At 44.8% G+C, this 23,472-nt stretch overlaps 1 protein-coding gene across 2 annotated transcripts; it reads left to right on the forward strand.

Annotated features, from left to right (window-relative positions):
* The first annotated feature begins 498 nt into the window (after positions 1-498).
* Positions 499-23,373, forward strand: ephb6 (eph receptor B6). 2 transcript variants are annotated; one of them, XM_088388199.1, is made up of 20 exons: positions 499-544; positions 772-858; positions 6,211-6,275; positions 11,193-11,465; positions 13,370-13,539; positions 13,615-13,910; positions 18,685-18,840; positions 19,205-19,479; positions 19,566-19,647; positions 19,959-20,083; positions 20,171-20,333; positions 20,435-20,549; positions 20,622-20,677; positions 20,906-21,022; positions 21,099-21,346; positions 21,410-21,628; positions 21,704-21,853; positions 21,969-22,153; positions 22,220-22,378; positions 22,467-23,373. In XM_088388199.1, the coding sequence occupies exons 2-20, from the start codon at positions 801-803 to the stop codon at positions 22,570-22,572; spliced, it is 3,018 nt and encodes a 1,005-aa protein (XP_088244325.1). In that variant the 5' UTR covers positions 499-544; positions 772-800; the 3' UTR covers positions 22,573-23,373. The 2 variants fall into 2 exon arrangements, with proteins under 2 accessions (XP_088244325.1, XP_088244324.1); XM_088388198.1 differs by lacking the exon at positions 499-544 and having other exon boundaries at positions 753-858.
* The last annotated feature ends 99 nt before the right edge of the window (positions 23,374-23,472 follow it).

The following is a 23,472-nucleotide window of genomic DNA, read 5'->3' on the forward strand; positions in this document are numbered from 1 at the left end:
GGCGTAAAACCACGTGACATGAAACCACTTGAAGCCTCTTTTGGGAAGAAAAATGTTCACTGCAATGACAAAGATTCGAATTCTATCTGCAGAACAATAAACATAATAGACCGACACATCAGATTTATTATACGTAAATATGTTTGTCTTATAGATTTAGCTTGCATTAAAGTAAGAGGTATATTATTGTTTGTACTATGATTTGACCCCTAGACAAATGTTACTTAAGTCAAGCATTTTTTTTTCATAATCATTTTGGACTTAAATACCCATATTTAGTTGCCCCTGCCCCCCACGCCCCCGACCGGCTGGGAATGGGGCCATCGAATTGTGTCGAGCCGGCGGGCAAACATCTCCCTTGCAAGAGTCTACTCAAGTCTTCCTCATTGCAGGGAACTGGGGCATGAAAAGCGCCCAGTCAACAAGCTGCAATGCTTTGAGGCGACCAGTGTGTGGCGTGCGTGGGCCAGGCATGACTTCACAAATAAAAGTGTGCATGACATAGACATGTGAGGGATGCCACAACATGCTGGCTGACATTGAGGTGACTCTCACCCTTCTTATTAACTCTCTTGTTTCCATGACGATGGCATTGTTTACATAGGCAATTTTTTTTCTTTCTGTAAATATCACAACCCCCCCACCCTTTTCTCTCATTCATTCATCCTCCTCCTGTTCCTGATAGTGGAAGCAGACTCCTCCTACCCCTACCCCCCCTCTCTCGACACACACACACAATCTCTCACTCTTTCATGCGCTCTCCCTCCCCAGCCCGCTGTCAGTGTCACTCTGTAGTGGAGATGTGGAGCGTCTTTCTGTGCCTCTGTCTCGTTCTCCGGCCCAATTCAGCTGAAGACGGTAAGAAGTAACTTTTTACTCACGCTCATGAATATTTCATTTTTCATAATGTTCTGATTGTGATGAGAGCTCGCTCAAAGTTAGTCTTCACTGAGGAACTCCGACTGCTCTGTATGGGAATTCAATTGTTGCCAGGAGTAACACCCTCTCACCTTGTTCCAGCGTGCATGTGTGTGTGTCTGTGTGTGTGTGTGTGTGTGTGTTGCCAGGTGCATGTTGGGGCTTATCGTTCATCAGCAAACAGAACAATATGGAGATAAGGTAGCAGATACAAATGAATAATAAGTTGCGTAAGCTACCTCCCCCTCACTCTCTGATGTCCCCCTCAAGCCAGGCAACCCTCAACACACACACACACCCACACACTCCCCCCCCCCACACACACACACTCTCCAACACACACATACACACTTTCTCTGTCGCTCATAAGTAAGAGACCTCCTGCCCCCATCTACACTCTTGAGTGCCTATGGAGGCAAATGTGCAAGATTGTTTAAGTGAGATTTTATCCTGGGCAGATGAGAGTGGGCAGGTTTGAGAGATTGGACTGATAGTCGTCTAATGACTCAGATATCATCTGTGCGTGGAGGCGAAGGATGTACCTGTCTGTCAATGTGTGTTGTGCCCTTGAAGCTGGTCTTACTAAAAAAAAAAAGAATTTTGGATCGGCACCTGTTCAAAATTTTGAATTAAAAAAACGGACTTGGCATCTATGGAAAATTATTATTCTCTGTGATAAATCACAATGAAAACCTGTAATTATATTCCTTTCTCAAAAAAAAACACCCTATTTAATGTAACTGATGCCTGACGCCACTGGTGTTCCACAGGGATCATTGTTAGGACCACTACTATTAGTCTGTAAATAAATATTATTAGGATTATAACAAATATGTAACTACTAAATAACACCAAGCCTACTTTTATAAATAATTCTATATAATAATAATAATTTAAAGATCCTGCTCAGATTTATTTAAAAATCTCAATCATGTCTGTGTGTGTATCAAAGAGGTAACTTGTACGTCAGCGTGTGGCCGCCCATCGATCAGTGCTGGCAGCAGATGGCCTGGATGAGGATGAAAGAGCGTGAGCAAGGCCACCACACTTGAGCTTGGCCTACTGACTCGGTGTTGTTGAAATGAAGCTCCGCGTAGTACATAAATGACCCAATAGCGGGGGCATCCGTAAAGATCTACCTCGCCGTGGCATGTCGGGTCTGTCTGGGCACATTCTGTGTGCAACGATGTTATTGCTTGTTCTTTGAACCGCTGAGATATTACTTGAGTTATTTTGTAGGCAGGCAAATAAGACAGCAAGTTGGCCGCACAAGCCATCTGACCATTTTCTCTAGCGCTTGTCCTTACTCGGGTCACGGGTGAGCTGACATTGTGTGTGATTTGGATTTGTGATGATGGCGTGTGGACTTTGTCACCATACGGACGGCAAGAAGGTGCACCTGAGGCCCTTCCAGAGCTTCTGCTCCAGTCAAGCTCCAACTTAATTAGGCAGCTCGCCGCTCTGTCGTTAGGTGTGATAAGCCGTCTTTTCGGGATGATGATGAAAACAAAGGGCGGGCGACATAGTCTGTCAACACAAGGCCGGAAAAAAAAGGAACCTTCTGCTCAGGTCACTCTCTGTTGTAACTGAAAGAGTGTAGCAAGCATTTTTGCAAGGATTTTTGACGCGACACGGCCGTGGTTATTTCGGGACTAAGGTTCATCAGGCCCTGCTGTCTTGGTGTAGGGCTGGCCGTCTGTGGTCGCACGTAATGATGGTTTGCTTGAGGCTTCGTCCTGGACCAACTGTCTGTGGGTGGAGCATCCATCGGAGGACTGCATGCTTGCAAGTGCGGCCATCTTACAAGGAAATGTCAACGTGCAGGTGTAAATTGTTGAGTGCTTTTGACTACACGAGACTGGTCAATTTTCTCAGCTTTGACTGAGCTAAGGAATTCATGTTGAAGTCTTGTTGGTGTTGACTGAATGCCTCAGTGGGTCACACCGCTTATTTTATCTTTATTTTATTTCTATTTCTATTTTATTTTATTTTATTTTATTTTATTTTATTTTATTTTATTTTATTTTATTTTATTTTATTTTATTTTATTTTGTTTTGTTTTATTTTATTTTAAGTTATTTTATTTTATTTTATTTTACACAGTTTATTTTATTTTATTTTACAAACCACAGCTACATTGATAACCTGGCAACCTATTTCTTGGTAGCTTTATCTCATCACTATGATTTTTTATTTTTTTTTTATCCCATGTTGAAATCTTGAGTCAAACCCTCAAACCAATGTGTTGGGTATAAATAACCTAGTATTGGCTCTGGGTTGGCTATTTCAACCTATCAGTTTGAAGAGTGTGCGTAATTGAAGGCTATATAAATTTTTAAAATGTATTTTATTCTATTTACCGTTGCTCTTAAGCTGTAATACAACCTGGGGCGTTTGTTAATCATAAAAGTCTTTGGCGGATTGTGTAAGGCGTTAAAGTAACATGTGGCCCAAAAGCAGGCGCGACGTCGAAAACAAACATGACACTTTGCAGGCGCGAGAGTGTGGCGGCAAATGTGGAAAGTGGATTTGGAGGCTGCGAGTTGGAGGACCGCTCAGCTGTGAGCCAAGCGGAGGAGGTCGCCCGTGAACTAATGCGGGTCACCACTGCACCGTTCTCACCCACGCTTGCGCTCGGCGAGAGACAAACACGATGGCGGCGAAGGCAACGCTCAGGCGGCGGTTTTTAATGTACACCCAGTCGGATCCTGCTGTCACTTTTTTTTCTCCCGTATGAATAATAGACACGCGAGCAGGATGCGAAGAAGATGACTGCGAGGTGGCAAAAGTAGTCACACCCTGTATTTAAAATACAATATAGGGTTAACATACTCGTGGTTAAAAAAAAAGTGGTAAAAATAGAAGTGAAACTAAGAAAGTAGACAAGGGGACATGATGGAAGAGCTGGTAAAAGAAGCATCGAGTGAAGCGCTGTGCTTTAAATGCAACAGCACTCAGGTCCAGATTGCAGACTCAGCACTTCTCCGAGCTGTCAAGAACAAAAGTCGAGTGTTTCTGCTGTCAGATGGACCAAGAACGGAGATGCTGTGGCAGTGTGTGTGTGTGTGTGTGTGCGTGTGTGTGTGTGTCACAGAGTTAAATAAAGAGGCTTTTACAGCCAAGTGGCCCTGCCAGCAAAAGTCCCCCCACCATCACTTTTTTGTCCATGTCGCGAGGTCTTAATTCCCTGAAAGGTGTGCACTCAACGCTTTACCTCGTGATGTCACCGTGAATTATTCACCATCCAAATGTCACGCCACGAGACATGCATGCGGCACTTGGCAACGATCCGCTCATCTACACGTTTGTTTCGCATAGTTAGTAGCCTATCTCGCTCCCTCAAGACAAGGGAACTAGAGAGACGTGAATATTCATTTTTAAATCTTTAAACGTGTTATTACTCATGCTTGGTTGCATTCTGACCTTCCTGTGTGAAGTTTGCGCGGTCTCCATGAGCTCGCGTGGCTTTCACGGCTTCCTCCCACTTACCAAAAACATGCATGTTAGGTTCCATGAAGATTATAAATCAAAATTATTTTGTCATGAGATTATCAGTCATAGTTTGGCTTTCCCTCAGAGACTGTCAAAGAACGTGTAGGAGAAATTGCTTCATCATATTACGTTAACTGGAGAAAATTTTGGAACACTCGAGCGACACAAACAATATAACATATATTCTTTATCCAGCTCAGTCAGAGATAATCCGCAAATGACATCATATTCTTCTCATCATCTGTGACTGAACCTAAACCATCTGCCGTCAAGGCAGAGATCTTCTCCACGCACAGATGAGAAATTCCTTTTCAACAATCGTGAGGCATGAAATCTGATCAAAATTGTATGACCCCTGTAAGAATTATTTATGCAAAACCAGAGAGGTAGATGTTTCCCCCCCCGAAGCACGACTTACTGTACGTCGACTGCAGCCCGTCAGAAAATAAGCGCTTCTCTCCATGCAATTTTTTTTAACCTCCCCAAAAAAACATTCCAACGGGAAGTTTGTTGCTTCACCATGCACAGGAAACTTTGGTTAAGTGTGCTCGCTGCCAGACTGGAGCGGACGGCGGCCAGCGGGAAATTTGGAAGCCAGCTGGAAAAATTCCTGTGGCCAGATTCTAAGTGTAGACCCCCGTCCCAACAAAATGTGTGTACGAACACAATGGGGTGGTTTTGCTTGAAAAGTGACAAAGCAATCTTTTCCCGTCTGGCTTTTTTTGAGGGGAAGCATTTATTTCCTTTTATTTTTAAACCACCAAAGGAGATTCATACTGTCTCTTAAGGCCAAACCAAATTTAGCAAACACGTGGGTGACATCCATCCCTTGTTTGCATTGGTCTATGAGAGTTACTAGCTTGTTTATATTTTCTTTTGATGTTGTTGTTGTCTTCATTCCTTGTGTATCTTATTTGTCTTTTTACTTCCCGTACTGGATTTAAAGGCTTTTGAAACACAATATACAAAACAGTCAGTTCTCCTTTTTCTGCGGTGTTCCTCAAGAGTCAATCTTAGGACCCATTATTTTTTCTCATAAAGGTTGGGAAACACTGCTTTAGATAAATGAGTCGATTTAAAAAAAAAATGCCTCAAGATGACATCATCCTCATTAAAGTGATTTTTTTATTAATTTTTATTAATCACTGTCTAATTTTGTCTAATTTCACTTCTGCTTGTGTTGGGCTATACATTGGTGCTGCATATTGTTCCTGTTCAGCGGGTGCATTCAAAATGTGTTTTAACATGTTTCACCATCTTTTCAATACCTTGGCTTGCTGCTTCATTTTTGTGTGGGAGGCCATCATGTGTCGGAATGCCTCGAAGTGGATCCTGCTTTTATTAAGTGCTTGAAAACCATTGAGTGGAAATTCACATCAGGTGAACATTTAACTCCAAAAATCTTCAACAGGCTGTCTGAAAATTTGACCAGCGGTCTTCCAGCATGTTCATTATTTGACCTTTAATGGAGGTCACCCTTTACAGGTCAATCCGTTCGATTTTGCGAACACCGGAGTCTCGTGCCAGCGTGCAGCTTCTCGCAACGTCTTATTATCTTCGACATCCGCACATAGCGGGAGAGTGCTGTGATTACACAGCGTGGGGGTGTGGGGGTGTGTGGGGGTGTTTGTGTGTGGGGGGGGGATCAAAGCGCAACGTGCACCGGACCTGGATTTCTTCCAGGGTCTGATAATCTGTGTCCTGCTTTTTATTTGGAGCTCAAGTTCTATTTTTAGCGTGACACATCTCCTCATCAATTGTGAACCTTCTAACCTTCTTCTATGTTTGTTTTTCTGACAGTGATGCTGCTGGACACAACTGAGTCTACCTCCGAGCTGGGCTGGACCACTTACCCGGACACGGGGGTAAGGAACCACAACAGGAACATTTCACATATTGACATTTATGGGAACAATTTCAGTTAGTCTAGTACGACAAAAAAAAAAAAAATGTTCTTGGGGGAAATCCAGACATTTCCCCCAAATCCCTGTTGGCCACCACGCCCCTGCTTCAGTCCTGTTATAACTTCAAAGTTAGCTTCATCCCCGATTGACTAGCGACCAGTCCAGGGTTGCCCCCGCCTCTCACTCCAGTCCAGTCGGGACAGGCTCTAGCAGGATAAGCGGCGGAAAATGAATAGATGGCGGGATTACAAGTGCAGATGTGTGCGTTGTCTCCTCTACTGGAAGTCACTGCATGATTACAAGCTACCTCAAACTGGAAAGAGCATAAAAAAAGGCAAATTATACGGATGCTGTGGGGGCTTTTCTCCTCCATGGTAGAAGTGAGCCTGCAAATGTGTAATTTCAAGGTGTGTTGAACGCTGGCGACACACCACAAGACCAGAAAAAGTTTTGGTCTTAGACACCCCCCCACACACATGTTCTTTGTCATGTGATTTCATCCATGATGAGATTGCAGTGATTAAAGCCTGGATTTGCCTTTCTCTACATGCGTGTCTGCGTGTCCATGTCTGCTTGCATGACTGTGCCAGGGTCATGTCCTGGGTCAGTAAAGTTCATTCATCTGTGAGTGATTCTGGCTCACTATGTCTACTAATTATACACACACACACACACACACCTTTTATCCAGTTTCATTAGTAAATGAAAAGTGAACAATAACTTCAAGAAAATTAAATTAGTGACTTTGTATAGTTTGGAAAGGCAAAGAAAGATGTTTTGCTTCTGCTAATTGTTTATTTTTAAGAACTGCTTTCAATTTCAATTCTTAGAGCATTCTTTTCATGCTTAGTGGAAGTCTAGCACAATGTTTACTCAAATGTTGGTGTTTTCTATCTTTTGGTATTTTTGTAGGTAGGCGCTGTTGTGGGTGTGAACACGGTTGACTCACTTCCCGCCCAATAAAAGCGACTCCACTTAAACCCTTTAAATTCAGCACTGGAGAGGTTCTCACACAAAGTTCTCGTAAAAATACTCTTAGTAATTAATTTCTTTGTTGTTTTAAATATATCGGGCCTAATTCTAATTCATTTCTTTGTTGTTTTAAGTATTTCGGGCCCTAAAAAAAAGAGATTTTATTCATGATATATTTTTAATTAAATGACAGATTATTCAGTTAACAGAAATGTATTCAGTTAAATATTAGAATCAGCCTAAATTAAAAAATAGTTAATTTTAGCCCGAGCCTGAAAATGTCCCTAAAACTTACCCTACATTATAGCTTTGTTCAATGAGTCATGCTGAAAGAATTTATCCAACACTGACATCCCTCCCGAACGTGCGTGTGTGCACATGTCGTGCTTGTGTGCATGATGGCAAGTGCATGTGAGACCAAGATATGTTTGGATGACCGAAGGCAAAAAAACAGATGCGGGAGGGGGGGTGGGGTCACTATTACTTGTATGTTTGTGTCCATGTGTGTCTTCCGTACATTTCTCCCGACATGCCATCTTGTTTTTTTCCAAGGCTCGGGGGCACATGAAGATTCCGTGTCCTTGCTGTGTCTCCGTGCTCCAAATGACAGCCCGGCCCCTCCTTCTTCTTCCTCCTTCTTCTTGTCCTTTCAATCTTTTCCTCCTTTCACATCCATACAACCACTTCTTTCGGTCTCCCACTCGGAGTCCGTGCAACACAACTCATGACTTCAGTTAAAGCAGTTTGCATTCTTATCACGCCTTTATCCCAATTCCATCATGTCCACATGTCTGCTGAAACGTGTGTGTGTGTAAGTGTGTGTCTTTATGTCCTGGTTTGGGCTCTGAGCCGCCACCCCGCCCTGTTCTTTTGTCACCGGAGGGATTACGAGGCTCGCCGGCATTTCAGATCAAATCAAATCATATATGTGAGTTGTTCCTATTTTTTCTGTTTGTTACTTATTATCTACCCCCACACCACCAACACACACACACACACACACACACACACACACACACACACACACATGTACACACACAATCTGTGAGCCTACTTTCTTTCGTGGTGTGTGTGTCTTCCACACCGAGTCTGCGTGTGAGCATCTGGACATGAGTTGTGGCCTACAGCAGCTCCAAGCCAGTGTTCTCATTTTTCTATTTGTGTGTTTGGCTTTTTGTCTTGTTCAATAAATGGATGCAAGCGCATGTGTGAGCGTTGTTCTCCTTGCCCACACGTGAGGGGCATCAAAACATCTCAATTGTAGAATGCAGATTTTCTTTTGTGTAGGTGTACCTAATTTTATGACTAGTGGGTGTTTGCATGTTGCCTCCCTTCCAGTTATCTCCTTTGTCTCAAATTACATTCCATCCCTTTTATTGTGACAGCACGGCCGAGTCTTCGTATCTGCGTGTCATCATTATTTTAATTGGACCAAATGTTGTGCGATGATTCAGACTTTTGTCACAGTCGCACACAAAGACAGACACACACAAATTGTTTGAGCGAGTGTTCCCGCCCATTCGGCCTGCCATTGTTGCGTGGAGAATGATGAGCATGTTTAATACATCATTCCTCAACGTTACGACATAAAAGGACCGAGGGCTGCGCAAGCCTTTTTTTTTCACACTGCCGGCGAATAATTGGTGAAGCTAAAGCGCGGACTGCATTTGCATTTTGGCTCGTCGGCTTTGGTGCCGCCGGGTTTTCTCCATGAATGAAGTGCTCAAAAGCCATGATGGCGTTGACAGTATTAGGATTCACCATAATGACACCGCTGGCCTCTGTTTATGATCATGTTATGTGATAGTCACGCAAGTGTCCAAGTGAACTTATATGGAAATGAAACGGCAGGAGAACAAATTCCGACAAAAATAGTCAGTGCTAGCTTGGGGTGAGCTTAAAACATTGATGAACTAAAAAAAATAAATAAAAATGGCCGCTTTGTAAGTCTTGCCATAATGTACCGTATATTCCGGACTATAAGGCGCACCGAAAAACCTCAAATTTTCTCAAAAGCCGACAGTGCGCCTTATAGTCCAGTGCGCCTTCTATATGGACCAAATTCTGGCCCACGGGCCAAATGCGACCGCGTCTAAATTTAAACTGGCCCGAAGCATTGTGTCATAAAATCAATCATAAGTGGCTCACTGAAAACTATGACTCATGAAACAAAAAGACTATGGATCATTATTTTGTGATTCTAAAGTAATTTGTTGCGTCTGAAGTTAAAATAAAAAAAGATAAAATAGAGAATGATTTGATTTGGATTAAAAATCTGACATGATGCAACCTGGCCTGTTTACTGCAGCCGCAAACACCAATATCACCCTTCTTATTCATACAACAATAACAACCATAAAACAAACTTAATACATCTCATAAAAAAATCATTAAACTTTCATAAAATTGTGAATTAGTTATTATTTTAATCTTTAATTTAACAGATTCTCATTTGCAATATCAACCTATCTGCAAAGGATATAGTAAAGGATATAGTTACATATTTTCAAGTTCATTCACAATGGTAATGGTTTGTGGAATGTCGGTGCGAATGGTCGGACCCTATAGAGGATATGCACTGACGTCACAGATCAGGGCGGCCATTATTGTTTGGGTGGCAAAAAGCCTCGTCCGCTGCCACTAGACTCGTGAGGATGGCGGCCTGGGTGGGTGTCGTGAGGGATTATTGCGTCCAGTTACGCAAGAGATACATTGAAAAGTTGAAAAAATATAACATTCGTGTTGATCCACTGTGGAAACCAAGTAAGAACGCCACCAGCTCAAGCGTAGCAGGAGCTGGGACAGCAAGCGTTTGGTCCTCTGATAAGGCGACTTTTCCGCCCGTAACATATCCAGACATTTACAACTATTTGATAGATTGTTCAAGTCCATATACCAAGGAAGACCTCAGAGCCTACAAGAGTTTGCAACGATATCACTACCTGACTGCTGATTATGTCCATTCCGTTGAGTCACAGCCAGTGGAGCGAAACAGAGAAGATGCCAGTACATAATATAATAATAATATATTATAATTGTAGATATGTGAACAATCTAATTATTAGAAACTAGCAATTGGACAAACATACTGGAATGAAGCTGTGTAATTATGCCTTCCATAGGTCATGGCCGAGTAGCAGCAAGAAAAAGGGAATATCCGAGCAATAATAATAGACTTTATTACAGGCTCTTGGCTCACAGGATAAAAAACAAACATCACATATATTAAAATAAATAAAAAGAGTACATTTCAAATGTTATGAGAGGCACTCATGCCAGCGTCCTCTGATGGTGGATGTGTACCTTATAGCACTATATCCAGTATACCTCACAGATTTATGTTGACGTCAATAAAACAAAATTATGTACTTCCCACAAAGTGATCTGAGCAGATGTAAGAATGGATAGTTGGCTTCCAAAGCTTGGAGCTGTTGCGGCCATGTTCCACCCTACGAAGCGCCGCCACCCAGCTATCCTTTCTGGTCCGGTCCGCAGGGTATCGCCTTTTTGGAAGCGATAGGCACATCCTGAGGCACAACAACTCTTCACCACGGTCAAAGTTGCATCGTAACAACTCTGCCACGATCTGCCACCGATAAAATGCTAAAAAAATGCCCCCGTACACTTATCTCTAAAGCTCAATTCAGCCTTAGCCCTATTAGCATCCGCCGCTTTTTGCCACCCAAACAAACCGTCAGCCGGTCTGGGACGTCACGTGCATATCTTCTATATAGGACTGTCGCATAAAATGAATGCATTAATGGTGCGCCTTATAGTCCGGTGCGCCTTATATATGGACAAAGTTTTAAAATGGGCCATTTATTGAAGGTGCGCCCTATAGTCCGGTGCACCTTATAGTCCGGAAAATACGGGACTCTAACAAGCATTTGTTTGTGTTCCTTCCAGTGGGACGAAGTGAGCGTCCTGGACGACCGCGGGAGGCTCATCCGGACGTTTGAGGTTTGCAACGTCAACCAGAACTCGCGCACCAAAGACAACTGGTTGGCCACGCCCTTCCTGTATCGCCACGACGCCCCGCGGGTCTTCGTCACCCTGCGCTTCTCGGTGCGGGACTGCGCCAGCCTGCGGAACCCGTCGCCCACCTGCCGGGAGACGCTCACCTTGTACTACAAGCAGGCCGACAGCCAGCGAGAACTGGAGAGGACTTGGGCGCCGGATGTAAGGCCGTTGCCTCCATGTACCGAACACAGACACGACAATATGTCCGACATTTTCTATCTACCGCATTTGAATTTTTTGTTCATACATTTACCTGACTTGTGAATTTGTTGAGATTTGCGTTGACGTTCAAATTTAGTGTGGACAGATCCATTTCTGATCCTTTATGACACAGGTGTCAAACTCAAGGCCCAGGGGCCAGATACGGCCCGCCACATCATTTTATGTGGCCCGCGAAGACAAATTGTGTATCAAATTTGTGTCATTACGAGAATTGCAGATTGTCTTCACTTTTAAAAATAACTTTTGTTTAAAAATTTGACCAGTTTTCACTAGTCTGATTTGAAAACAAGTTATTTGTCAGTTTGTTTTGTAGCTTTTACTATATATAATATGAGGTGCTCATACATTTATTTAGGTTGACAGCTATAATGGCCCCCCGAAAGAAACTATGACTACAATGCGGCCCGCGAAAAAAAAGAGTTTGACACCCTTGCTTTATGAAGAACAATTCCTAATAGTGCTGTACTGATGAGTTGAGACTCAGTGAACAGTATATCATATATAGTTTACTTTATAACACAATCAATGACAATACCTTGCATTCCACATACGTCAACATCTTCATGTTCAAAAACTAATACGTAAACTTATGAAAACTAATTATATTGAAAAATTCCAAGACACTATAAACTACTTTGTTGCATATAATTGTTGACACGTGTATTCTTAATAGGGATAATACACAACATTTGCCGTTCGCACGCTAATGTCACCCTTGTTGTACAAGCAAGTAATTGCCTAATCATGCTCATCATTTGTGTTCTTGCCGAGAGGAGACGACGCCTTGCATCACATTGATGTGAAGCTAATAAGCTACGATTCGCAGGGTACGGAAAGATGTCGCTGTCATCTCTCAAAACATCACCGCCATCCAACTAATTGCCTCTAAAGGCTTCCTAAGTGGCTGTGGCGGCCTTTGCAAAAATGTTTTATTTAGTTCACTAAGAAGTTTTCTCTGCTTTTTCCGCCCATTTCGGGACCCATCGGCAGGAAGGGAGGGGGGGATATTTGTAAAGATGAGTGTGTCGCTCTTCGGAGAGACGAGAAGCCTTTTATAACATGCAAATCAAAGCTTGATGAGGAAGGAGCAGGAAGCGCTGAAAGTCGACGAGAGGGCTTGAACGCAAATTCCTGCGGCGACCTGCTTGGAGCAGAATCAACATTCGCCTCGCTCCTCACTTTGTCTTGCATTCAAATTTAGTCAGATTGATTCCATAGTATATTTTGAGCACATGGCAATAAACCCACCAAAAAAAATCATGAAAACGCTGTAGTTTACATGCCAGGCCACTAGGCGGCATTGTTAATTGCCTTAGTTCTTATATTGTCCTCAAGTGAGTAACTGAACAGTTGAGTGTATTAGTGGTCAAAGTTCACTACTGTGTCAATATTTCATGTAAGATGATCTATAATTTGCTTATGATTGTATTTATTTTAACTTAGTCTTCCATTAATTTCTGAACTGAAATCTGAAACGTTTTTACGAAAGGCGAATGCTAATGCTAATTTCAAGGATGCAGCCATCTTGGAAGATTTGAGTTTGCGGTGTTGTGCTGTTGAATCAGGAAGTGGTAAGTGAAAAATTAAAAAAGTGCTGCTCCCTTTATGTCGATATTGGAACTAAAGACAACCTTTTACATTAGTTTCAAACATTTGCATTTTCTCCATCTCAGAAAAATCCAGAAAAAAGAACATAAAAACTGTTCTTATTTCTGTTTTGCTTTTTTAATATCGCAATTCTATTTTTATCTTTTTGTTTAGTTTATGTTAAAAATGCTACCGAGTAGTTTATATCATCTGCTGTCTATTAACGTAATTAATATTCTCTTGCGTCCGTGCAGCCTTCCAGCGGCGAGAAGGAGAGCAGGGAGGGCTGGGTGAAGATTGATACCATCGCAGCAGACAAGAGTTTTTCCAAGGTGGAGCCCAGTTCACCACATCAGTACCAACCCAATCGCTACAGCCGCATCAACATCAAGACACGCAGCTTCGCCCCGCTCACACGCAATGGGTAAAGACGCGCACGCGTGTGTCCTGCTCCACTCCAGATTGTGAGAACTTTGGCTCATGTGACCTCCCTCGGCAGATTCGTCCTGGCCGTTGTGGACAGCGGCGCCTGCGTTTCCCTCATGGGAGTGTCTGTCTTCTACCGCCGCTGTCCCGCCACCAGCCTCTACTTGGCGTCCTACCCGGCCACCCCCTCCGGGGCCGAGCCCACGGCTCTGGTGCCGGTGGGTGGAACCTGTGTCCCCCACAGCAAGGCCCAAGGTGGCAACGGGCCTCGCATGCACTGCAACGCCGAGGGCGAGTGGATGGTGCCCGTGGGCGGCTGCGTCTGCGATGAGGGCTTTGAACCCAACCTTAACGGATCCGCCTGCTTGGGTAAGCCAGCGTCGGCATAATCACGTCGTCATGTGGAAGGATTAAAAGTGCACAGGCGGGTTGATAAGCCTCGATGATGCCTGCTCTGATTGTGGAGGAATAGAAATGACTTTGGCGATGTTTTGCCGCATAAAAAGATAAGCAAAAGGACTGCGGTCACCTTGTGATAGTGAATAGAGATGCTGTCAATTTGGTCCACAACTTGAACTTGTGGTGATGGAAAGTTCAGATGGAAGCAATGTTAAGATGGGATGCTTGAGCAAATATTTTACATCGGAGAAATTGAGCACACCGGTATGGAATCGCAGAACGTATCCACCAGATGTTATCCAATTCTTTCAAGTTTGATTGATTGGATATTGATTCCGTTTTGAAAGATTTGTATTCAGTTGGCCTCGGTATAAAAGTGAGTCAGTGAATATTGAGCCCAATTCAGCCATCACGCTGGAAATCGCGCACGCTGGACTAAAGAGCACGCCACCATTATGAGCACACGCACGCTTCTGAATCCTTCACCATCTATTTAAAAGATTCCACCGGCAACTGCGTCCATATGGTCCAACTCATCAGAGAGCACAGAAAAGCGCACTGCCATCGTAGTTTAGGAAATAATGCCGACGTCATCTGTCCGGCCGGGGCTTGCACGTCTGTTATTTTTGTTTTGGGGGACAATGAGAGATGAGCGAACAGTGACGAGATATAAGAAGAGGACAGCAGGGGGGGGAGGAGAGTCATCATGTGAGCGGGCTGTGACACATTTAGGTCACGGGGATGTAAAGGCCACTCGTCTGTGAGCAAATGATGGAAACAGCGGGGGTTGGCAATGCAACGGCTGGCGGTCGGCATGAATTGACCAGTATAGGATGTAATTTAAACAAACGGTTGTCTTTTTCAAGCGTATGCTTGCGTACGGGAACGCCAAAGAGGCGAGATTTTTAAAATTAAAATCTGCGGAAGTTTTATTTTTATTTTTTTATAATTGTCTGTCTAATTGGGTCCACTGTATGTACGCTAGCAAGCAAAGTTCCTCCCGAATTTTGCTGCCAAGATCCGGAGGCTCATGACAATGACTGTTTCAGTCGCGCCAACTCAGCTGTGAAATATGTCAAGGCTTTTTCTCTCGTCCTAACTTGGTTGAAAGGCACTTGCGAGCGATCTCACGGTTGCGACCATCTTTGGACGAGCTGTGTTTTTGTTGAGCCATTCATTGAGCGATGATTACAAGAGAGACAAAATGGTGATGAAGTCATCACTGGTAATTAAACATTGCCAGATGACGGTCGGGATGGCGTGGACGTGCAACCTTTTGTTTTCTGGGACATTTGTAAATGTCATTGGCTGCTCCGATCCAAACTTGACAAACGTCGGCGAAATGTTAATTGTTTAGACACCTCACTTGAAAAAGAAGACGTACTTCTCTCACTGTTAAGTGCGTCTGCTTATTTGCATTTCAGCTCGCCGCTTGTTTTTAACGAGGAGGCACTTTGCAAGCGGCTGCTTTCCATCACTTATTTTCCAAATGTCACAACAAAACAAAACAAACTCCATTCAAGCTATTTTCATGTGGCTGATCGAAATATGTTTCCCAAATATGATTAGTTGTTGAGTATTTAGTTTTGTACTCCCCCCTGACACAACCTTTGAAACTTTAAGAGTGATGACAAAGCGTCACAAAGCCAAAGCTTTGCTATTTTGCGCCCAGAAAAACACAGCTGACATTTTGGCAGAAAGCAATTGAAAAAGTCCCATTTTAATTATTCATCAAAGAGTTTGTCACAAGCAAGTAGAGCGGAACATCTGCCCACGCTATACCGTCACGGTGACATTCGGAAACTTGTTTTCGTGCCGAATCTCCTCTCGTCTCGTTTGAAAGCGCACACGTGCGCGCCGACCGGCCGGCTACCGGATGTTGTTTGGGTTCTGGCCGACTGATGAGTCTCTTCTTGACATTTGTGAGGCCTCGTGTGGGTGAACGAGAAGCTTAGAAGGGCATTCGCGCGAAATAGGACTGACTGACTGAGCAGGGGAAACCAATTACGCATCAATGAGAATGTAGCTTTGGCTGGATAAGCGTTCGCCACGCTGCGTGTTTGTTGCGTGACCTGAGTTGAGGCCGTCGACAAGTCATCTTTATTTTTTTTCTGTTTGATGAACTGATTGAAAGTGCAACAGCGGCTATGTCTCTCCTCCCTCCACCCTAAACACTAATGAAGGGATCACATTTTGTTCGTGGTAGGCTATATTAGATTAGCTAATGACTATATTCAATTAGCTAATATGTTTACCTTACCATAGCTGTGCAGTTGTGTATTTTCTGTTATTCAGTTTCAAATGATCCCAAATTTTAGCCATTCGTTGTCTTAAGCACGATTTCCTCTTGCTTTGCGCTTATTGCGGTCTGCGGTAATCGACGAGCATCTGAAAGTTGGAAAAACTACCGACCAGTGATGGAGTGACATAGTGATATAGTATATAGTTCCGCATGAATACTTCACTTTTGTTTGGCAGTAGCGTGCCGTGATGTGATCTCAAATATGCGCCTTGGCTCAATAAAGATTGGAAAACACGGCATGCGCTAAGTATTCCTACAGGAAGGAAAACTTGCAGCAAAAATGGAGTTGTCCCTCTTCTTTTTCAGCTATAGCTAATCTATTGAGAACATTTTGGAGCGTGCCTGTTGAAAACATTTGCAGTGTCCAAGGTCGCTGATGTTAGCTGAGAGGGTGGCTGCCATGACATCATCTTTTTTCATCGTCTTCACTCACTAGTTAGTGTTTACTCATTCCCAACATCATCGTGTACACAAGAGAAAGGGAAACAAAAGAATGGACATGATTTGTCGGCCAGTAGCTGAGCGAATGTGTGATTCACTGGATGCTGAATGTTCGCATCTGTGCCTGAGTGCGTGCGTGCGTGCGTGCGTGCGTGTGTGTGTGTGTGTGTGTGTGTGTGTGTGTGTGTGTGTGTGTGTGTGTGTGTGTGTGTGTGTGTGTGTGTGTGTGCGTGCGCGACAGATTATGCTGGGAGTTGAAAGAGAGAGAGCGAGAACAAGAAGAAAAAGTGGGTCACTGATCCAGGCAGCAGCAAAGTATTATGTCGAGATCATGAAATTACACATCCAGCTGCCCTCATGTCTCTCTCTTTGAATAGCACATTGCTTTTTTTTAATTTTTTAAATCCCGCTCTACTCAAATAGAAACAAGAAGGTTCAGTGCAATTAAAACCACGCTGAGCATAATACTGATCAGGCCAGTTTGTAAACAAAAACTAAAATGAAAAAAAAATATTTTTGTTAATTAATTTTTTTTCTTTATTGCACAATATATAGAGAGCTTTTTTGTCTTGCACTCAACAAATACTCAATGCATGCTTTTCATCAAATTCATGTTTCATGTCAAACGTGTAAGCCAACACGTCGGCCGATGTGCTCACGGAGCATTAAAGATGGAAGAAAGCTGCCGTTAACATTGTCTTCCTTCCTTTCTTCCTTCGTTCCGTCCTCCAAGTCAAGAACTCACATGGCCGCTTTGGGTGCTCTGTTTTGCCCTTTCCCATCTTCACACCTGTATAAAAGCCACGCTCAAGTCCAGCCGACAAGCGAGAACACCGAAAGGCTTTTATCGCTTCATTCTCTCTATTTCTTTTACTTTCTGCTCCTTCTTCCTTCCCTTTTGCGTAGCGCTTAAGCACATGCCCCAAAAAATGTCTTTGCACATGCCCACAATGGTGCAATCCTCATGCCCCTCCTCCCCTTTTTGTTATTTATTTATTTTTTTATAGTTAATAAAGGTTCTGTTTTTGATTGTTCCTCCCGTCGCGCGCTGAAATAAGCATGACAACTCATCAGCACTCAATCGTCTTGCAGCGGCAGCTCGGGACGAACGAGGCCGCAGGCGCGGCGACGGACGCGTTTAGCCTCGACCTCGGCGTGCGCGTGTGATGTTAGCACTCGACGCACGCTCCACATTTGGAAGCAGTCAAATATATTAGCCAGCAGTTTTATACTAGCAGACAAATTCCATTCATTTTATCACTTTATTTTTTATTCAATCTTTTCCTTCATGTGTTTTCAATAACAGCTTGTGGGAGTCACGCCTTAATATTGATTCAAGCGTTTCCCTTTGCAAGCGTCCAAATTGGAGCCCAAGCTAAGAAGGATTATCGATGTTCCTCCAAATGTGCTGCTTTCTTTCAAATAGATTGCCTCTACCCTCAGCAAAAAAACATGGTGGCCAGCACAACATGTGCGGCTCTTGCGCGGCAGCCGGTGGCCTGGCGAGACGCCGGCCACCCTTTTAGCCTTTCAGCAGCAGAACACAACTTACTGCTAATAACAGGCCTCGCCTTTCACCACTAATTCACAAGAATTGGTTGCTCGGCCCCAAAATCATTTTTGCTGTGGTTGCATTTGTCTGTGAGGGAAAATACCAAACAGTTTTTGGTAAGTGTTTCCCCCTGGGGAAAAGAGGAAAAATGTAAAATATTAAGAACATGTCTTATTATTATTATATTGTTAATATATGGTTGTCATTATTTTTTCATATTATTCACAAAAAAAATCTTCAAAATGTTCCAGGAAATATTAAAAAAATCAGTGGTAGGCATATAGTCAGATTGAAATTTTGAAACGATGACATTTTAATTTTTTAAGACATAAATTTATGAGAACAGTATTAAAAAAAAACATTGACAGTTATAATTATGTATTATAATATTATAGTATTATTATTATTATTGATTAACTGAAAGACTATTCTTTTGTGTCTTCCTGCAGGCTGCTCAGTGGGCTACTTCAAGCCGGCCTCGGGTTCCGCTCCCTGCTCGGTGTGCCCCCCCAACAGCAGAACAAGCCACGAGGGCTCCAGTGTGTGCGAATGTCGCAGCGGCTTCTACCGGGCGGTTGGCGACGCCAACTCGTCAGCCTGCACAAGTGAGCCTTTTGTGCGCTTTTGTCGGTCACGCTCCGAGGGAGTCCCGCGCTCGTTTATCTTGCTCACACCACAGCGAGATGCCACATCCATCATCTGCTCGCTCTTACAGATCTTTAATTGAGACGTTTGGTCTCCTCGCTTCACATTTGTCAACACGCACGCGGGTCAGTCGTAAATCCATCTTCTTTTTTTGACAGCGTTTGTTCTCATTTGGGTAAACTGGGGCCCATCTGGGCCGACTTTAGCCATGACGCGGGGCTGCAACAAAAATAACCAAACACTACAATATGGACAATTGAGTGCATGTTTTCCAACATTCCTTAAATGTTCTTGCTCGCTTGTTTTGTTTTATTCTCTACGCAGCTCCTCCCTCGGCTCCAGTGTCCTTGTCGTGGGAGTATGAGAGCGGCGACGGTGGCGGGGTATCTCTAAGGTGGCGCCCCCCGGTGGATATGGGAGGCCGCAGTGAAGTCTGGTACGGAGTGGTGTGTCGCATCTGCCCCTCGCCTACCATCACCAACCCAGCGTCGTGCTCCTGGTGCGGAGAAGGTGTCACCTTCAGCCCCGTCCAGACCAACCTCAAGCAAACCAGCGTGACCCTCAACAACCTGCTCACCAGGGTCACCTACCTCATACAGGTGAGTTGTCAGGTTTACAGCCTGGGCTGGGCTTGACATCCTGCTCAGATACTCAAAGGAGCGATGTGTTGTTCTCACTGTGCCAGGTGCAAGCCATGAATGAGGTGTCGGCGCTGAGCCCATTCCCGGCTCGTTACACAAGCATCAATTTTACCACGAGCCAGTCAGGTGAGTTGGGACGGACAGGATGAAAAACGAGGAGATGAAAGTGAAGCCCGCTTTTGATGTTAATGTATTTATGTTTGGTACTGGCATGAAGAGCGCCTCCCGCTGCCCTTCTCCTCCTCCTCCTCTTTCTGCTCTCGCTGTCCAGGCAGGAAGGTTGCGCGAGGTTACAGTATCCCGTCAGATCCCATTATAGTCTCTGTGGGCTGACTAAAAGGACCGAGATGAATGAGGAAGGGAGATTATGTTGCATGTTGTCTTGGCAAACAAATTGAAATGACACCTTTGAATTTGGCAATGATTGTATCCCACAGTTCCCGGTACAGTTCCCATGATGCACCAGCTGAGTCGGGCCCCGGACTCCATCACCCTGTCATGGCCACAGCCTGACAGACCCAACGGTGACATTCTGGAGTACCAGCTCAGATACTTTGATAAGGTGTGCGTACTGGGGTTGTGAGGTGGGCGGGGCTTATCCCAAGAACCAGCAGATGTCTCACGGTTGGCTCCGTGGTGGCTTTGACAGGCCTCGGACGTGGACAGCGCGGTCAGCGTGTACAGCGAGACCAACACTCTAACCGTCGGCTCACTCATCGCGGGCTCCATCTACGCCTTCCAGATCCGAGCTCGCAACGAGCGCGGCTTCGGTCCTTTCAGCAACACCGTCTACTTCACCACACTGCCGCTTGGTAAGGCCCAAAATGAATCCTGGAGGCTAACATGGCATCCATTCATCAATATATTGTTATTATTATTATTATTATTATTATTTCTATTTTCTCTTTCATAGAAGAACATTCACAGCAGGTTCAAAATCAGCTTCCTCTGCTAGTGGGCTCAGTGATGGGAGGGGCGGCGTTTCTGCTGGTGGTGGCGGCCATTGTGGTGGTGGTGGTCTTTCGCAGGTGAGTCGGTGGACCAACGTAACCAGACCAAAAGCATATCGTGCAATTAACGTGTTTGCTTTTGTGCGTTAGCAAAAGGAGGGCGAGTCCATACAGCGATAGGCTCCAGAGGTACATCAGTAACAGAGGTGGGAGGATGCATTTTTTTTTCAAGGTTCTTTTTACCCCTTTGACTGCAGTTGACATACGTTTTCGTCAAAAACGAGACAAAGGTTTTAAATTCAAAGAATAACAGAAAAAAATATTTTAAAAATTCCCGGCTGTAGTTCCAACTTAACCTTTCATTAGTACTATGTGATTTACTCGCATGTGCATGCTCCCTCTAGTGGTGACTTAGAATCAATCTGTTTCTCCAGGTGGCGTGAAATATTACGTGGACCCTTCCACTTACGAGGACCCCAGCGAGGCCGTCAAAGAATTCGCCCGAGAGATCGAGTCCACTCACCTGAAGATCGAGGAGGTGATTGGTTCTGGTAAGTCTCATTTCTCTCAGAATGGGCCGGTGACTGTTTGATGGCGATAATGAGCAATGCTTCTTGTCCTCTGCAGCCCAGTTCGGGGAGGTGTCCAGAGGTCGCTATCGTCCGCCGGGCCGCCGGGAGTTGCTGGTCGCCGTCAAAACTTTGCGCTTGGGGGCGTCTGACAGAGAAAAGAGCATGTTCCTGAGTGAGGCGGGGGTCTTGGGACAGTTTGACCACCCCAACGTGCTCAAGTTAGAGGGCGTGATTACCCGTGTTCCCTCGGCAAGGATAATCACAGAGTTCATGGAGAACGGACCCCTGGATTCTTTCCTCAGGGTGAGACGATCAAACAGAGAACTTATGTTTGACCTTGTATTGACTTTTCGTCGCCCTCTATAGGAGAACGAGGGTCAATTCAGCGTCCTCCAGCTGGTGGGGATGCTCCGAGGTGTCGGCGCTGGGATGCGTTACCTGTCAGAGAGGAACTTTGTCCACAGGGACCTGGCGGCCAGAAACGTGCTGGTCAACTCCAACCTGGTGTGCAAAGTGTCTGACTTCGGCCTGTCACGACTCATGAGGGGCATGGACCACAACATGCCGACGTACACGGCCTCGCTGGTGCGTACCGGGGGATCGGAACTTCCTTCTAGTGCAATGTGGAGTACTTAAGCAGCTCCCGTTGTCCTGCATCAGGGGAGCAAGATCCCTGTGAGGTGGACAGCTCCGGAAGCCTTTCAGCATCGCAAGTTCAGCTCGGCCAGCGACGTCTGGAGCTTCGGCATCCTCATGTGGGAAGTCATGTCATACGGAGAGCGGCCCTATTGGGACATGAGCAATCAAGAAGTGGGTACCAAGGAGCTTTTTAGTCTTCAATTTTAGTTTTATGGAAGATGAATGGTTTTGAGCTTCACTTTTGCTCGGGGGTCCATGTGAGTCCTTTTGTCAATGTTCGACACAGGTGATGAAGGCCGTAGCAGAGCAGTTCCGCCTCCCCGCCCCCACCGGTTGCCCCTCAGCTCTCCACTCGCTGATGCTTCAATGCTGGCAGGCCGAACGAGAGGACAGGCCGAGCTTCGAGTCCATCCTGTCCTCCATGGACCGCCTCATTAGGCATCCCGTGTCCCTCAAGACTGACATAACGCGGTAAGATTGCCGCCCACGAGCCGAGTCTCCACATAGTCTTTGATTTGTTTTATCTTGTATCTGTAGAAGCTGCTCGCAGCCGCTGCTAACCCCCACCCCGACAGACTTCTCATCAGTGTCCACAGTCAGCGATTGGCTACGGGCACTGAGGATGGAGCGATATCAAGACGAGTTCGCTCGGGCGCATTTGGACACGTTGGACAGAGTCAGCCGCCTCACCGTGGAGTGAGTTCAGCCAAAAATCCGCAGGGGGGTGCGGGGTTTCGTCAACCTTTACCTCCAACTCTTCTGACTCTTGTGCTGTCTCCATCAGAGACATCCAGAACCTTGGCGTGAACCTGCTGGGTCACCAGAGGAAGATCTTCAACGCCGCCCAACAACTCAAGGCCCATCTGACTCAAGGCCAGGTGGAGGTTTGACTGCAAGCCTCGGTGACTGAAGGCCCGAAACTTGAAGGCCCACAATTTGAAGGAAACCAGCATGTACTGACTCTCGACACAACGTTCAAAGTCACGTCCAGGGACTGAAAGGAGCGAAAAAGTGCACTATGGGAAATGAAGTCCAGCCATGAGGAAGAAGAGAACGGTATCTTGTTTCAGACGAAATCAGACTTGATTGTCTTCCTCTCCTTCGCGTCTCTTTGTCGGACCCCCTCGTCCACATCCGGAACGTTGTCGTTATTATTTGACATTTTCTATTTTTTGATCATCTATCTGCGGAGGTTGCCCTGAGCAAGGAATTGCGGCAAGACAATGATCAAAGTATTTTTGCGCGTGCGACTTTATTTTATCAAAGGCTGGAAAGTGTTGCTGCCTTTCAAGGTTCTTCTTCTTTAAACTTGAGGAGGGGGGAAAAAAAGATTTTAGTCACCCCGAAAGCCATGTTTTCCCCAGGACATATCCGTGGTCGGATTGCAGCCACGTTCGTAACACTTTTATTCTCACTTTCTGTGGCAAAACGACATATTTTGGTGTAAACAGCACCCCACGAGGTTTGGTACCGTAGAGAACTCTCACGCTTCACTTTGTTTTTCTTTGGACTGCAAAACACCGAGCGCTTTTGTGATCGGATCGGATCGGACTCACACTTGAAGGGAATGACCACGTGTGTGCGCGTGCGTGTCAGCTTACACGTAAATAGCTGTGTTTACATGTATGAGTGAGTGTTCACCGCAATTGTGAAACATTTGTAAAATAAATGAAAAGATTTTATTTAACATATATGACTGTCATTTTTTTTAACAGTACTTCCGCATGTGTGGATTTGAACAAACATTGTAAACCAGCACCTCAATAGAAATGTGTATATACATATATTGT

The sequence above is a fragment of the Syngnathus floridae genome, chromosome 10, assembly GCF_059516105.1.
Source record: "Syngnathus floridae isolate MCC-2025c chromosome 10, RoL_Sflo_1.0, whole genome shotgun sequence".
Lineage (NCBI taxonomy): Eukaryota > Metazoa > Chordata > Actinopteri > Syngnathiformes > Syngnathidae > Syngnathus > Syngnathus floridae.

What these genes read in the sequence shown, in the direction of transcription:
- ephb6 (XM_088388198.1), top strand. Translation starts at nt 753, where the DNA reads ATGCGCTCTCCCTCCCCAGCCCGCTGTCAGTGTCACTCTGTAGTGGAG. An exon ending in TTTTACCACGAGCCAGTCAG is followed by an intron (nt 19,648 to 19,958) that starts GTGAGTTGGGAC and finishes TGTATCCCACAG; the next exon opens with TTCCCGGTACAGTTCCCATG. An exon ending in GGGACATGAGCAATCAAGAA is followed by an intron (nt 21,854 to 21,968) that starts GTGGGTACCAAG and finishes TGTTCGACACAG; the next exon opens with GTGATGAAGGCCGTAGCAGA.